The sequence below is a fragment of the Sinohyriopsis cumingii genome, unplaced genomic scaffold (genome assembly GCF_028554795.1).
Source record: "Sinohyriopsis cumingii isolate HCF-2022 unplaced genomic scaffold, ASM2855479v2 utg001339l, whole genome shotgun sequence".
Classification (NCBI taxonomy): Eukaryota; Metazoa; Mollusca; class Bivalvia; order Unionida; family Unionidae; genus Sinohyriopsis; species Sinohyriopsis cumingii.
In genome coordinates this window covers 1884796-1901071 of record NW_028315985.1, presented here as the reverse complement: position 1 = coordinate 1901071, position 16276 = coordinate 1884796, and the positions used below count along the sequence as shown (strand labels likewise).

Here is a 16276-nt window from a genome sequence, read left to right as displayed (position 1 = left end):
TCGTTTCGATGAGGGTTGAGTGACATGGGCAGGAGTTTGCTCAGGGCTGGATGACATCCGTAGGGGGGTAGACGTGAAGGTGAACATTCCCCTTTAAAACGAAACCCAGTAAAATGTCCAAGAGGACGAGCGGCATCACTTTCTCATCCCTCAGGTTTGACACGCACATCATCACTTTCCATGATAGGGGTCGTAAGACCAAAGTTCCCATGATGCTTTACGGCATCGCTAAGGTCACAACGTACAGCATCGTACCCATCTCAAGGCTCACAATCGCATTCCACTTCAGAAGTCTCACACTTGAATTGTGCCTTTCTAAACAACTTGTTTTGTGTTTCTCTGAAAGTATTCATCTTGTTCGCTCGGTCTTGGTAGTCACAATGAACTATCGATCTTGCCTAGGGTTCCTTTTTTATATACAGACCAATACCGACGTGTCCATACGGCAAGGTGAAATGATTGGGAAGTCTCACTCGCTTCTGGTACACGATTTGATAGATTTTTTCCAGGGGTCGACTGACGATGTGGTGAGTGGGTAAACGTACAATCTTGTTCGGTTGATAGGTGGTCACTTTAAAGTTTCCACCCTCTCCCGATTGCAAGGCTTCTTTCAATACCCCAAAGTTGACCACTCGACTGGTACGATAATTCAGAGTCAGTCCTTTCACTTTGCACGTCGTGTGCACTTCTCCTTGTTTGTCACGGTATTCGTAGCCGTAATTTTTGGGACCGCCACTGACGAAACTTAGAATCTTGTCGTCGGGATGCTCGTCTGTCCATGCTCCTAAACGGTCTCCTTCGATGTCAGGGTGCTGTTGACTCGGGTGATGGATGTAAATGCAACTGTCCGTGTCAAAGTACAGGACGCGTTCTCCTAACAGTTCTAAAGCTTCGTACAATTTTAAGCGAGCATGAGCTGTCACGTAAGCCGCAATGATGACATTTCCAAAAGGGTCGTCTTGTACAAAGTCCAGATCTTCTTCGTAATTGACCAAGATCAAATCCTCGCGAACGACGTCCACGTGTTTCATGTATTTGGTTTTGTCGTGAATCATCTGGAAGTAGCGGGAAGGTTCGGTCAAATATTCCGTCTTGGGTAAACACGGTCGTTGTGCCATTTTACCCCACAAGCAATTTAACATCACTTTGGCAAACGATCGCCTGCCTTCGTTTTTCTCGATGTGGTCTAAAGTGATGCCTTCTTGTTCATAGTATTTCTCTTTGAATTGTATTTGGTCTTCGGGAGTGTGACACCAGGAAGGATAGCCGCTGGCTTCTTGTTTCAGTTTCAAAAAGGCATCCACGTAGTCGGCGAAAATGCCTTTCTGACTGGGATCACCCTTGTGGTATTGTTGTGTCTTGGGAAAGTGGCAAATTTCGTACACTTCTAACAGTTGGTATCGCATGTCCATAGCTTTGAACAATTCTACGCTGACCCAGGTTCCCGTCAAGGCCCGTTCTTCCTTGGTGTGCTGACAAGGCTGATATTGGTTGCACGTTTCGGCACAAGTACGGCATAATGGAAACATCAGTTTGCCTTGACAATGGTGAGGTAAGACGGGATGGTATAGGTTCGTGGGAGGCAAAACTTTACACTTGATCAAGCCTTCGTATTGTTGAATGTTTTTCAGGTCGATGTGTTCCGTCAGCAATTGCGGGTGCCCTACAGGAAAGCGACAATATTTGCACACGTAGGGATACAGCGAACACACATCCAAGTATTTGATTTCTTCTCCTTTCTCTTCGTCGGCTTGGTACAGCAAACAGGTGGCATTGGTCCTTCCTCCGTACAAACTATCCCTCGGGTTCAGCGGGTCCATGAACTAGTAACTTTCCACGAGGCGTTTAAACTCGGGATCGGTTTTCATACGGTGATCGTACTCGTGTTCCCACATTTCCACCACTTGGTATCCTTGCTGTTCTAACTTTAGGCGTCGCTGACAAGTGTCCTGGTACAAGTCTTCCATGGTTCGTTGTAAAAACTGATTTTTAGTGCTACGGTCAGGGTAACAGACGGGACATCCGTGAAATAAGCAACCGTTAAACTCGTACACGATCTTGGGGTTTTCTAAGTCCCAGCCATCGACCGAATACGTTCCGATGGTCTTTTCGCCCCCTCCGTTGCGGGCATGCTGAATCCACTTGTCTTCCTTGTCGCACAAGTAATGTAACCAACGTAGGGCTTTGACCGAGTATTGACGTTTGACAAAGTGGGTGATTGAAAAATGATTAAAATTAGACACCAAACTCATGTGCATAAAATCTAACAATGGATTTAACAAAATGAGGCACACTGAGATAACAACTGATATAATGATATAAGTAAAATAATATTGTTCCTAGCTGGAATAAATCATAACATTTAAATTAAATGAGTAAACAGCAAGAATTAATGAACATAATTTATAAACAGAAAAATGATTGACTTATGGATCTATCACCGTATATGATGACAGTAATTAATACAAGCAGTGAACAGTTGCAATTACCATTATGGGTATCAAATTTTGAATTTACACAACTATGAATGAGTTATAATTATTCATCAAGGGACTGAAATAAGTATGGAATTAAAAGCATGAATAATATTTCTTCCACAAGGTAGGATATGCATAAATGTGTGTTTTTTCCACTTTAATAGTAACACACATTTAAGATTTTCACTGCAATAGTGATACTGATAAATTTCAAAAATGGGACTATAAATTGGGGCATCCAGTTGACAATCACAAAATATCTTGAATCCCACCCCTATCAGATGATCAACGAGCCACCAAGCCACCATGCATAGCATCCCCCCCCCCAATGTGCTGAAGGACTCTCAGGAGACACCCTTGTTCACTGTTGATCTGTTGGTCCTGAAGCTTTGGTCCCTTAGCATAAGAAAACTGTTATGTTCCTCCAAATCAGCATTAAAACCTAGAGTGGCACACATGTTAGCTAGAGTGGCACACATGTTAGCTAGAGTGGCACACATGTTACTTAGAGTGGTGCACATGTTACATAGAGTGGCACACATGTTGCCTAGAATGGCACACATGTTACCTAGAGTGGTACACATGTTACCTAGAGTGGCATGTGTTACCTAGAGTGGCACACATTACCTAGATTGGCACACATGTTACCTAGAGTGGCACACATGTTACCTAGAGTGGTGCACATGTTACATAGAGTGGCACACATGTTACCTAGAATGGCACACATGTTACCTAAAGTCGCACACATGTTGCCTAGAGTGGCACACATGTTATATAAAACTCCACAAGAGGACTGTGACCCTGCAGCCAAAATCACATCTCTAAATTTAACACCTCCAAAATCCAGACCTATAGTCAAATATATCTCTGAATTCAGACAGCTGAAAATATAATGACCAGAGCCATATAGTACATAAGACTTGGTCAGGTACAGATGCAATGATATATACATTATGCATGTTCTCATGTGTGCATATTAAATCATTTCATTAGAACTACTTGATTATTATTTTAATAACCAGGTTCATGTATGAATTATCCAACAAGAATGATCTTACAGAACTATAAAAATTCTAACTTTTTCTCAACTTTTAATGCATGCAACATTTAAATTAATAAGTTTGTCTGTTCAGTTATAATATGGCTAACTAGAAAACAGAAAATAATGTACCTAATAATATAGCATTATATGATTTAGGTATGCCTACCTGTACAATTTAGAATAAATACTGCAACATCTAATACATCAAACAATTATATCACATAATACAGACAGCTAAATCTTTCAGTTTCAGTTGATGCCACTAAAACGATTGTATGTTTATTAGTGCTTTCAAGAATGGACTATTGTAACTCAGTTCTGTCTGGTTCATCTCGATATCTACTTCAGAAACTTAGAAAGTTCAAAACACAGCAGCTCGGATCATACTTAGAGTACCACAATCAGAGTACACATCCCCACTGCTCTGTACCCTAAACTGGCTATCCATTTGATCCAGAATCAAATACAAAATTTGTTTTCTGTGCTACCTTTCACTCTCGGACTCTAGTCCAACATACCTATCCGACCTCACCCATGTGTACACACCAGCAAGATACTTACGCTGTTCTTCTGACAATCATATACTCATTATCCCTTCTATGAAAATGAAGTCATATTGACAACATTCTTTTGCATACCACCTGGGCCCAGCAACGTGGAATGAATTGTCCACTGAACTTGACACAAAGACACAGTGATCCCATTCAAGAGTGCTCTTAAAACTCCCTTATTTCGACTGCAAGAACAAACTTAAAAACCTAATAATGTTCCCAACCTGAATTATTTACAGCTTGTTTTTATGTTTTCTAATTTCATGTTGTTTGTTTTCTGTAATAATATCATTATATATTTTTTAATGTTATAGGTGTTGTCTTTTGTTGTAAAGTGCTTAGAGCTTCTAAAGATTAGGTGCTATACAAGTCATTATTATTATTATTATTATTATTACTATTACAACTAAATGAGAATGCAGTTTTGTACCTCTACAGCTGATGCTTGCTCCTGTAAAGTAGACAGCTTCCTGAGAAAAGTTTTGTGACATTACTGTCTAGCTTCAGTCTGTACGGTCAGAGAGCTTAAGGTTATTGGTCTTCTAATTGAAAGCACTGCACATTGCTTGTGTATCATGGGTGAATCTTACTCAGTGTTTTGAAATAATGTAAGACATAAATAAACCACTCTTGGATAATGCTGATTGCAGAAATGAAACTCGAGCATGTTGTAATTCAGGTATAATGCATAAACCTTAAGAATACACAATTCGGTGACATCATGACAAAAAATAGATAAACCTATAAATCTCTTCCAAGGTCTATATGTTTAGCAAAAGCATCCTCATTGAGGAGAATACTACCAGGCTCATTGGGTGTCTTGTTTATTCTCACAGATGGACCTGACATTGGAAGTATCCAATTGTCACCAAACAATACTTTCCATGAAGTTGCTGAATCATCTTCTTTCACTCTCAACTGCTCTACAGACTGCTTCCCAGATTGTCAATACAGATGGACTGGTCCAATAGGTAGTATCCCTAGCAACACAGGGTTGTTGTCCATCATTTCAGTACGAAGAAACGAAACTGGACAATACACATGCACAGCTTCTAACTCCAGAATCCCATATAAAACAGCTACAGCAACTACAAGTGTAGTTGTCTTCCGTAAGTTAATATCTTTATATATATATATGTATGTATATATATATATATATATATATATATATATATATATATATATATATATATATATATATATATATATATATTTGTATTATCTCTTTCCGTCTTCTCACTTGTAACAACAGCAACAACAATAATACTAATAATAATATTATTAATAATAATAGCAATAATAATAATAATAAGTAGTAATTGTAGTAGTACTAGTAGTAACAGAAATATCTGTCTGTGGCACCTTACCTTTTAATGTCTATCAGTGATACCCTACCCTATAAATTTCTGGAAACAGATTGTACCTTGTCCATAAATTTCATTAGGTTGTTAAAATTTTACACAGTCTAAACCAGATTTTAATTTCGCTATCAAGTTGTAAAATTGACCTTAATAAAATCCTTTTAATCTTGAACTTAGATTTCTAATATTCCATCATTTATTTTAGTGGTATAATAAGACAGTATGCTGTTTTTTATGCTGCATGTAGCATTTTTGTGAATTCCAATGAATTTATTCCTAATTTTGCAAATATATCTTGTCTTGGCATCCGTCCGTCTATGGGAGATGATAGCGTAGCTCCAAAGTAAGCTTTTGTTTATCCTTCTTTCCAGCTCTCTTTTCAGCTTGATTTAGTTTTCTGTCTTCCTCAGCATTTTGAACTCCCTGCCTGACAGCTAGATGCCAGTTGGAATGGTTGTTTGTACAGCTTTCACAGTCATTGACATTGATGTTTGCCATCTTCATATTCTTCTTGCAAACATTTTTGTTGTGCAGATGTGGTCATCCAGTCAATCGTCCACCTTCTGCTAACTCCCCATATAACAGGTCCTTGGGAATGCGGCCTGGGTCCATTCTCTTGACATGGCCAAGCCATCGAAGGCACCTCTTGCTGAGAATGGAGAACATGCTGTTCATGCTGGAGCATTCTAGAAACTCTATGTTGGGTACTTTGTCCTGCCACTGGATGAGCAGAATGCGCTGCTGACATCTCAGGTGGAAGCTGTTAAGTTTCCTTTCGTGTCTTGCTTAGGTGGTCCATGTTTTGCTGCTGTAGAGAAGTGAGCTGAGCACGCAGGCTTGGTAGACACACAGTTTGTTCTTGGTGAGGTTAGGGTTGTTCCAGACCCTCTGGTTAAGTCTGGCCATCACTGCTGCTGCCTTGGCAATCCTGCCGTTCACCTCAGAATCAATTGAGAGTGAGCTGAAGATGTTGGACGCAAGATACGTGAAGTTCTCGACAACTTCCAAGTTGTATCCATCGATGGTGACAGAGGGAGGGGAGTCTGCCGTCCTGCGCCATGACGTTCGTTTTCTTCAAACTGATGGTCAGTCCAAATTCCTTACGAGCATGGGAGAGGTGGCATACCAGCTGCTGAAGTCCATCTTCTGTGTGTGATGTCAAGGCTGAAGAGCAATTCATGGATGAGTACCTCTGTAACTTTAGTCTTAGCACAGAGACGGGCAATGTTGAACAGCCTGCCATAAGCCCTGGTATGGATGTACACTCCCTTGCTGCAGTCCTTGAATGCGTGCTGGAGAAGCATGGAGAAGAAGATGGCAATAAGCATCGGTGCAAGGACTCAGCCTTTTTTGACTCCGGTGATGACTGGGAAGGCTTCCGATGTTGCGCCATTGAAGCACACTGTGCTGTGCAAGTTCTCGTGGAACGACATGAGCACAGCAAGCAGACATGGGGGGCAGCCGATCTTCTGCAGGAGTCTGAAGGGTCCACTCTGACTAACCAGGTCAAACACCTTCGTCAGGTCTATGATGGCAATGTAGAGGGGCATCTGCTGCTCATGACACTTCTCCTGCAGCTGACGTAGTGAGAAGATCATGTCTACAGTTGACCTGCCGGCTTGAAGAAATCCACACTGGGACTCTGGGTAGATGTGGGAGGCTAGGATCTGCAAGCATGCCAAGGCAACACGGGCGAAAGCCTTTCCGATGATGCTGAGGCAGGAGATGCCACAGTAGTTGTTGCAGTCGCTACGGTCTCCTTTGTTTTTGTACAAAGTGACTATGTTGGCGTCACGCATGTCCAGTATCCCTGTTCCCAACGGTGTAGGGTCTTGAGCAGTGCCGGTTTTCCGCTCTTGAGGATTTCAGGTGGAATGCTGTCGCTTCCAGGAGCCTTCCCACAAGCAAGGCAATCAATGGCTTTTCCGAGCTCTTCCAGGGTGGGCTGTGTGTCTAGCTCCTCCATGACAGGCAGGTCTGGAATGGCATCCAGGGCAGTGTCAGTGACATTGTTTTGGGTTGTATATAGCTTGATATAGTGATCAACCCATTGCTGCAGTTGTTTCCCCTGGTCTGTGATGACTTGGACTTGAGGGGGGTGGTCTTGTAGCTGGGGGGCTGTCACATTCTTGATACACTCATACATTCCTCTTGCAACCCCGGTGTTGGCAGCTGTCTATATAATGTTGCAAAGGTTCAGCACAGTGGCAGGTGGTCTTCTGGGCATTGTTCCTTGCATTCCCGAGAGCTTGTAGTGTTCCTGGGCTAGGTTCTCCTCCCAGTTTGCCTCATACCAGTTGACATTCTTTTGCTCCCTCTTGCCGTAAGCTGTGGATGGCTGAATTGTACCCGGAGTCATGGATATGGGACCACTTGGAGTCAATGGTGTCATCAGGTGTCACTTCGGTGAGGGCTTCCTGCAATTTGCTGATGAACTGCTGTGGTTTTTTCGGGCTGCTTGCACAGCAGGTGTTGATATATATATATATATAGTGCAGGCACTAGTTTGTTTCTCCACTTCATTACAGAGATGACAACCAAGTTCAAGAAATGTAATGATTTCAGGTCATAAAAGATGGACATGAGATTTGACTATTATGAGTAAGGGAGCTTTGAAAAAAAATCAAACATTTTGTTTCCATGGTCACTTTTTGCTTTTGGGTATAATCTGAGATACCAGGCAATAGTTAGTTTCTCTTGAGAATGATGGTGCTACCATGAACTCACATCAGAAGAAAGAAATTTTGTTTGCAAATTGTATTATTGGAATGAACATGGAGAGACCATGGGAAAAACGTGGACAAAAAAAAATTGCTGCTGTGTCTAATGAAAAAATGATATTACTAATGTAAACACAACAGTAAATACTTCATCTGCAGACTGAAATTTAAATAGGAATAGGAATGAATAGCTGTTTACTTCTTCCTCCTTATACACAACCTCATGACTCTATGTTGCGATACATCCCTGACTTAACCTGTTACAAAACCTAGTGGTTATAGAGAATCTGCCTCAGATGAAGGAAATCAGGGGTTTGAACCCTAGCCGAGTCACACCAGAGACTTGTAAAAATGATACTAGCTGTTGCCTTGGGACATGATGCTATATGTCTGCAACATGATGCCTCAGTGCTAGACATCACTATAAAGGGGAGACATCACTATAAAGGGGGCGTCACCAGTTATTTTGTACTTTTGAGAAAGTGACGTAGGTAAGGTGAAGTTGTTTGCATTTGTAACATGCACAATGGAGATAATGTTGGCATACCTCTATGTTACTTTTATGTAATGTGGCTGACATTTCTTTGGATACTGTACTTGTGGAAACTGTACATGATCTAAGCACACGGTACAACAAAATGGATGCTTTCCTGTTCTTGACAAATTAACCAGAATCGATCAAAAGTACACTAACTTTAGCAATTATTAAAATAGGGAAAACAAATTTTGCTGAAGGAGACAGTGTATTTACTGAAAGTGCAATGAACCAAATACAGAATGTCTGAAAAGTAAAAAAGTTATCAGCTCTTTTTTCTACAATTTACCTCTGAAGTCCAGGAAGTGAAAATGACCATGTGGAGCTAGCAGTTTTTTTTTATACGAGTACATCTTAAGTGAGCCCATGCTGTATACTCTAGAACCTAAATTACACCCATCAGTCATATATCAAAATAAAGGGAATTAAAAGTTTTTTTAACAGCACCTAAGATATACAAAGTCTTTTTTATATAGCCAGTATAACCAGTGAAGAAATCATGGGAATTTTTTATCCTTAAAATTCTAACCCTATGCAAAATATGAAACTGTAGAGCGCAACCAAACTGACACACACACTAACCACAACATGTAGATTGATGACCTCTGGATGCCCATCTAGATTTTTGAAACAGTTTCCTCCTTAGCAGGGGCCTCAAGTGGCAGAGTGGTCTAAAGCGCTGACCGCTATGGATCATTGCCATCTCACCTCTGTCTGCATGAGTTCAAGTCTCTGGCTCAGCCAATGTTGGTACATGAGAAAGTTTGCATGTAGCATGTCATGGGTCAGTGGTTCTTTCCGGGTTTTCCTGAGTTATTCCTCCACCATTTTTACAGGCCGCCATGTATAGTCTATCTTGTGCTGAAAAATGGTGTTAATCCCCACAGCAACAAAAATCCTCATTAGCAAATTGTGGTGATCAGGTTCAATTGATTGAAAACTGAGCTTTTTATAAATCAATTAAGATAACATCAACACTATTTTTCTTGAAATATTACCTTTATGAATCTATGGTCTGAAACTAAGTAACAAAAAAGGTAAAACCAACAAGTACATTAAAATCAACAAATGCATTTATTTCTGTTGATTAAAATGACCTAAATGTAAAAAACCTTACAGTACAGTGAATTAAGTCCCAAATAAAAGTTCTCTCACAAGTCCAAAAGTATGAATTCAAATATTAAATGTGCTAATGTACCAATATTCTTGAATGAGCTAACCTGCCAACAGTCTTGATGTTTCAAAATGATCTAATCCAATAATCTGAATGGCATCACATCACAAAACAGGTAAGAAGTATGACATGAAGAGAATGAGTTAATTTCAGTTTAACTAACAAGCTATATAATTAAAACTCACATACAAGATTTAAGCCTGTTTATCTCAGCGAATCTGGTAAACCTAATTTATTGCAGATCATCAAACAGAATGACATAAAGGACATTTACATTAACGCCTGGATCATGTGTGAATTGACATTAAATTTCTTTGAAATCAGAAATTTTCTCAGTTAGTTGGGTAGGTTGTTCCATATTCTAAGGGCATCAGATTTGAAAAAGATTATGATACCTTTTGATCTTTACTCAGGGAAATGTCAACAGATTTTGGTGTTTAAGAGTATACTTGCAGTTTTTGATGTTGACCAGATTACTCAAGTAGGAGCTTTCTTGTGAAGTATAATATACAGTGTACATTGTTTGTTGTATAATTAAATGCCATATAACTTAATCTGCCAATGTGCTGAGTTTGTTTTTATCTGTAGTATATGAGCTTATAAAAGCTTCAAATAACAATTTTAGTGCCTTATACTGTATGTTTTCCATTTTGTCAGAGTCCTTTTTGTTAAATGAATGCCAAGAAAGGGAACAATAATGAAAATTTCATGTTATAACATTTTGTAGATCAGTAGGTTGGTATTAGTAGACGTAAAATGGTTGAAATAATACAAGTTTTTTAATTGTCTTTCATCTTTCTGACAGATCTTAGATATATTGTTGTTAAAATTTAGATGAGAATCAATATCCTCTCCAAGGAGTTTCACGCAGACCTCATGGGGAATTTCATTAGATTTTGGACTAAGACTGCATCATTCAAGGAAATACAGTCTAAATGATTGTCTGTTGAGCATGGTTCCAAGATTTATCTGGGGTGGTCTTAAAAAATTTCCAGAATCATTAATCTCTTTCTTTTTTAAATATTGGTTATGTCAATATATTTGTCATAATTTTATGTGAGTTTTCTAAGTTCACTATTCATGTATTGGTGTAGGTGTTTTGGGGGAATTTTCTTTCCTGGAGCATGATTTTCAGTGACCTCCAATATTTATCATCAAAACGTCAGAGTAGGCTTTCCTATGATATTTGTTCAATTGAAAGTATCATAAATATTGGATTTGACAATTTATTGTTCATTTTAATGATGATGATAATTAAGTGAGCTCTGAGATATATTTTCATGTTTGGCAAAAATAGTGATTAATTTATTTTCTACGTAAAAGACAGCATGTGGATCTTCTAATCAGTTTCACCCATTAAGTTTAATGGACTTAAAATAATGAATTTCAAATATAGAAATTCATATTTGACAGACAGCATTCTGGAATGAAGCTCTGAATTCTTTCAATCTTTTTACTAATGATGAAGATTTCTCTTTTAACATGGTCATCCCATTACTAATTGTAAAGAAAAGAAAAACAACATTAAATGACTTCTTTTAAAGTATCACATATAGGAATAAATCTTTCTGGTGTGAATGCCGTTCAGATTTGTTTAACTGATTCTGAACTTCTATGATGGCTTTTTTCTCTAAAATTTAAAAGCAGTTGAAACACACAGTTTCACTAAGTTTGACAGGTAGTAACTTGGCATGAAGGTGTTTTAGAGTTAATTTAATTGGTACATATATAGCATTACATATAGCTGCCATTAGTAAAATCAGAAACATTCGAAAATACTTCTTCTAAATCTATTCCAAAGTACAAGCAGCTTTACTGAGATCATGGTCCTTGGTTATACTGACATCATATAGTCCTTGGTTATACTGACATCATATAGTCCTTGGTTATACTGACATCATATAGTCCTTGGTTATACTGACATCATGTAGTCCTTGGTTATACTGACATCATATAGTCCTTGGTTATACTGACATTATATAGTCCTTGGTTAATGCATATAATTTCAGTAAGAAAATTATTTTGCCACATATTGTTTGTAGATTATCCAGTGCTTGCCAGGTCAGTGCTTGCCAAAAGTTGCCTGTGAGCTTCATTTGTTCCCTTCCCATCATGGGTGCATTACTCTCTAGCTGAGGCTATAATTCACAAAATGTTTCCATTATAATTAGTTACCATCGTTGAATTGAAATACCATATTGATTCAAATTTAAACCATCTTGATTCCATTTTGTTTCCTTGCTTTTCAGATGGACCTGATGCACCTCTTACACTACATCCAGTCACCACGTCCTACAGAGACACAGAAGGAACATTTATCCCCAATATCACTTGCCTAGCAAACTGCAATCCACCATGCTCTTACCATTGGATTGGACCGCTAGGTGTCATATCATCTGGAGTTCTCTCCCTTGGAATTCTTGACAGATTAAAGTGGGGATCCTATTTTTGTGTTGCCACAAACCCTAAAACATCTGCTTCTGTTAATGGAAGCATGGTATACATGGTTGTAATTTGTAAGTATTTTGGATTAAAAATCATGTTTATTTAGAGTGAACTAAATTGTGTGCTTTTTATGTTGCATTGCTGGATTCAATGCAGACCTTATCTTTTTCTCCGCAAACAAAACTATTTAATTAATAATCATATCACATTTTCTGTTTTTTCTTTGAATAATTTAAGTGTCAACACCAGGTCTTATGATTTCACATTTGGCTGTTTCATATCCTTTTATCTTGGCTGTTCTGTCACCTAAAAAATCATGACATAAATTGCACAGAGAAAATTGTGACCATGTTTGCATTTTGATATTACCTCATCATCCAAAGTTTTCAGATGTTTTATTCCTATGTTTTACATATGTGTATCAATTTCCCTTAACATTGTTTATGGACAGCTAGTGAGCTCCATTTGCTTCTGTTTATATAAGAGTGTGAGAGACAGAGAGAGAGTCAGTCTGATCTTTGATGTAATTATATTGGTCCACATTGTATCTCTCACTTAAACTGTGCACCTTTTGTCCACTCTGATTATTATCCTGTAAAAGAGGGTGTCTGAGTTGTATAAATCTCCCACTTTTACTGATCACTGCCATCTCACCTCTGTCAATGTGGGTTCAGATCTCAGGCTTGGCCAGTTTGGGCATATGAGGAAGCTTGCCACTAGATACCAGTTGGTCAGGGATTCTTCCCTGGTCTATACTTCCTCCACCAGGTAATTTGGCCACAGTAGTTAGCCCATCATGTGCTGATAAATGGTGTTAATCCATAAGAATAACAACAAGATCTTGTACTCAGAATTTAGTAAAATGCATGCTATTACAAAATGAATTCATATTGTGAGGTATTAATCAGGACCAATGGACCACAATGCCCTGGCAACAATCATGATGCACACTGAACTTCAAATTTACCTGTGATCATGACAATCACAGTGATACATAACAACCTTACAGTGATTATATTCTGGTTCATCTTTGTTTGGTGTCATCAGTTTTTATTGCTGTAGTGCACAATTTTTCCTAATATCAGCATTGTGTTTCTTTGGCTACATGACATCCTATCATCTTAATAAACTTTTAGTTGTATTGTTGAATGAGAGTCATCCATTGTTAGTACATGCTAGCAGTAAAGAGACATATCTTATTAAACTGCTAGTTGTATTGTTGAATGAGAGTCATCCATTGTTAGTGCATGCTGGCAGTAAAGAGACATATCTTATTAAACTGCTAGTTGTATTGTTGAATGAGAGTCATCCATTGTTAGTGCATGCTGGCAGTAAAGAGACATATCTTATTAAACTGCTAGTTGTATTGTTGAATGAGAGTCATCCATTGTTAGTGCATGCTGGCAGTAAAGAGACATATCTTATTAAACTGCTAGTTGTATTGTTGAATGAGAGTCATCCATTGTTAGTGCATGCTGGCAGTAAAGAGACATATCTTATTAAACTGCTAGTTGTATTGTTGAATGAGAGTCATCCATTGTTAGTGCATGCTGGCAGTAAAGAGACATATCTTATTAAACTGCTGGTTGTATTGTTGAATGAGAGTCATCCATTGTTAGTGCATGCTGGCAGTAAAGAGACATATCTTATTAAACTGCTAGTTGTATTGTTGAATGAGAGTCATCCATTGTTAGTGCATGCTGGCAGTAAAGAGACATATCTTATTAAACTGCTAGTTGTATTGTTGAATGAGAGTCATCCATTGTTAGTGCATGCTGGCAGTAAAGAGACATATCTTATTAAACTGCTGGTTGTATTGTTGAATGAGAGTCATCCATTGTTAGTGCATGCTGGCACGTACTACTGCATGTTATTCAGGTTGCTTTAATGTTCAATAAAGCATTGAAATAATTTGTTGTTGTGTTACTCCTCCACATAACAGAATGATTAATATGCCTATTTTAAGTAATTATATTAAAATGGTTATTGACCTAACACATATTGGTCCCTCATTTGTGTGGCACAGAATGCCATAGCATGCTCAGCATTCCTCTGTCACATGAGATTGTATCCAATACTTTTTAAATACTGACTTAGGCATTTAAACTAACATTATTGTAACAAAGAAAACATCACCAGTTATATGGAATTTAATGCATATTGTTTGACACTCTCCATTGTATATGATGTCATCATTTTCTCGCACCACTTTGGTGGCCTAGAGAATTGGTCTTGCATGTGAAAGGTTGTGACTTCAAACCCTGGCCCAGTCATGCCAGATAATTATAAAAATGGTGGTAGCAGTTGCCTGTCTTGGCACTCAGCATTACACAGCTAGTGTACGGGCTGGTCGGTCTGATGTCAGGATAATGTGATTATGGGTAGGACATGATGCTATTTGTCTGTGGCATGATGCCTTAGTGCTGGACAACACTATAAGCTGCCATGCTGAATAATCTTTAGTAATATGACTGAAGAATTGTTAAAGATAAGTTAACAATACACATACACACACACCCACATATGCACAAACAAAAGCACACTCATCATTTCATGTTAAAATCATTAGAGACCAGCGATTAGAAAACTTTTTTGAGGTATTTTTTATTAGATGCATTTGGAAAAATATCTTTAAAATATGACATAGGGCTAAGTTTAGTCCAAAGTGGATGTAGGTGGGGATTATGCTCACCAGTCTTCAGTTAATTGACATCATTATTTCTTAAGGATGAATGTAAACAATGTAGAATCTATAATAAATCCCACTGTTGGAAAGTCAAATCGTCAGGACAAGCTGCATACTTGGTACCCAGTAATGTTCATACAAAATATTTTATTTTGGTTTTGGTATGTAACACCATGCAAAGTATTAACTGGCACACTTACTTTTTCAGATGGTCCTGGTATTCCACGTCTGTCACCAACCACTACTGTTTACAAAAAACTGGAGGGAGAATCTGTACCTGATATAAACTGCTCAGCTGATTGTTTTCCTGGCTGTATACAAGTCTGGATGAAAGGGGTAACAGCAGTACAGGAGAGCATTGGGATAACCTTGACACTCAGACAGGTGTACAGGGACAAGGCTGGTGACTACACTTGCTGGTATAATAACACTGAAAGTAAAGCCATGGGATACGTCTCCATCACACTTGTTGTGCAGTGTTGGTATTGTTTTTCCACTTACAGAAATGAGTTTAATCTTACCATGAATTTAATGCTTTGTATTAATTATTATATTCCTTGCCAGTGAAGGGTGAGCTCAATTGTAATCATATGGTTTGTCTTTATTGTATATGTCAGTACATCACCATTTAAGTGTCTGTTGTCTTTACTGCATATGTCAGTACATCACCATTTAAGTGTCTGTTGTCTTTATTGCATATGTCAGTACATCACCATTTAAGTGTCTGTTGTCTTTATTGCATATGTCAGTACATCACCATTTAAGTGTCTGTTGTCTTTATTGCATATGTCAGTACATCACCATTTTAGTGTCTGTTGCCTTTATTGCATATGTCAGTACATCACCATTTAAGTGTCTGTTGTCTTTATTGCATATGTCAGTACATCACCATTAAGTATCTGTAAGATAACTTTGAGGGAAGTAATTCGCTTTTTGTTTTGAAACTGCATAAATCCAATATGCATGTCCAAATTGTTCTCCCTGAGCACTGAGTAGTTAGTTAAACAGCAAAACAATATGTCGAATTAAATGGCAGAAGTGCACTTCACTAATGGCAGATAGGACAGGTCTGAGTGGTGTGCTAAAATCAATACATAGGGTAAGTTTTCACTACTGACAGATACGACAGGTCTGAGTGGTGTAATATTGGATTCAATGCATTAGGTATGTTTTCACTACTGACAGAAAGGTCAGGTCTGGCTGGTGTACTACTAGAATCAATACATTGAGATAGTTTTCACTGCTGACAGATATGACAGGTCTGTCAGTCGTGTGCTAGAATCAA

At 38.4% G+C, this 16276-nt stretch overlaps 1 protein-coding gene across 1 annotated transcript in view; it reads left to right on the top strand.

Annotated features, from left to right (window-relative positions):
* Nucleotides 1-4480: 4480 nt before the first annotated feature.
* LOC149772626 (contactin-2-like) overlaps nt 4481-16276 on the top strand; it is a 31569-nt gene continuing 19773 nt past the window's right edge. Inside the window, exons 1-4 of the mRNA XM_089947561.1 lie at nt 4481-4523; nt 4907-5179; nt 12110-12376; nt 15200-15469. Coding sequence (XP_089803687.1) covers nt 4481-4523; nt 4907-5179; nt 12110-12376; nt 15200-15469 — 853 coding nt within the window. The remainder of the gene's footprint in view (nt 4524-4906; nt 5180-12109; nt 12377-15199; nt 15470-16276) is intronic.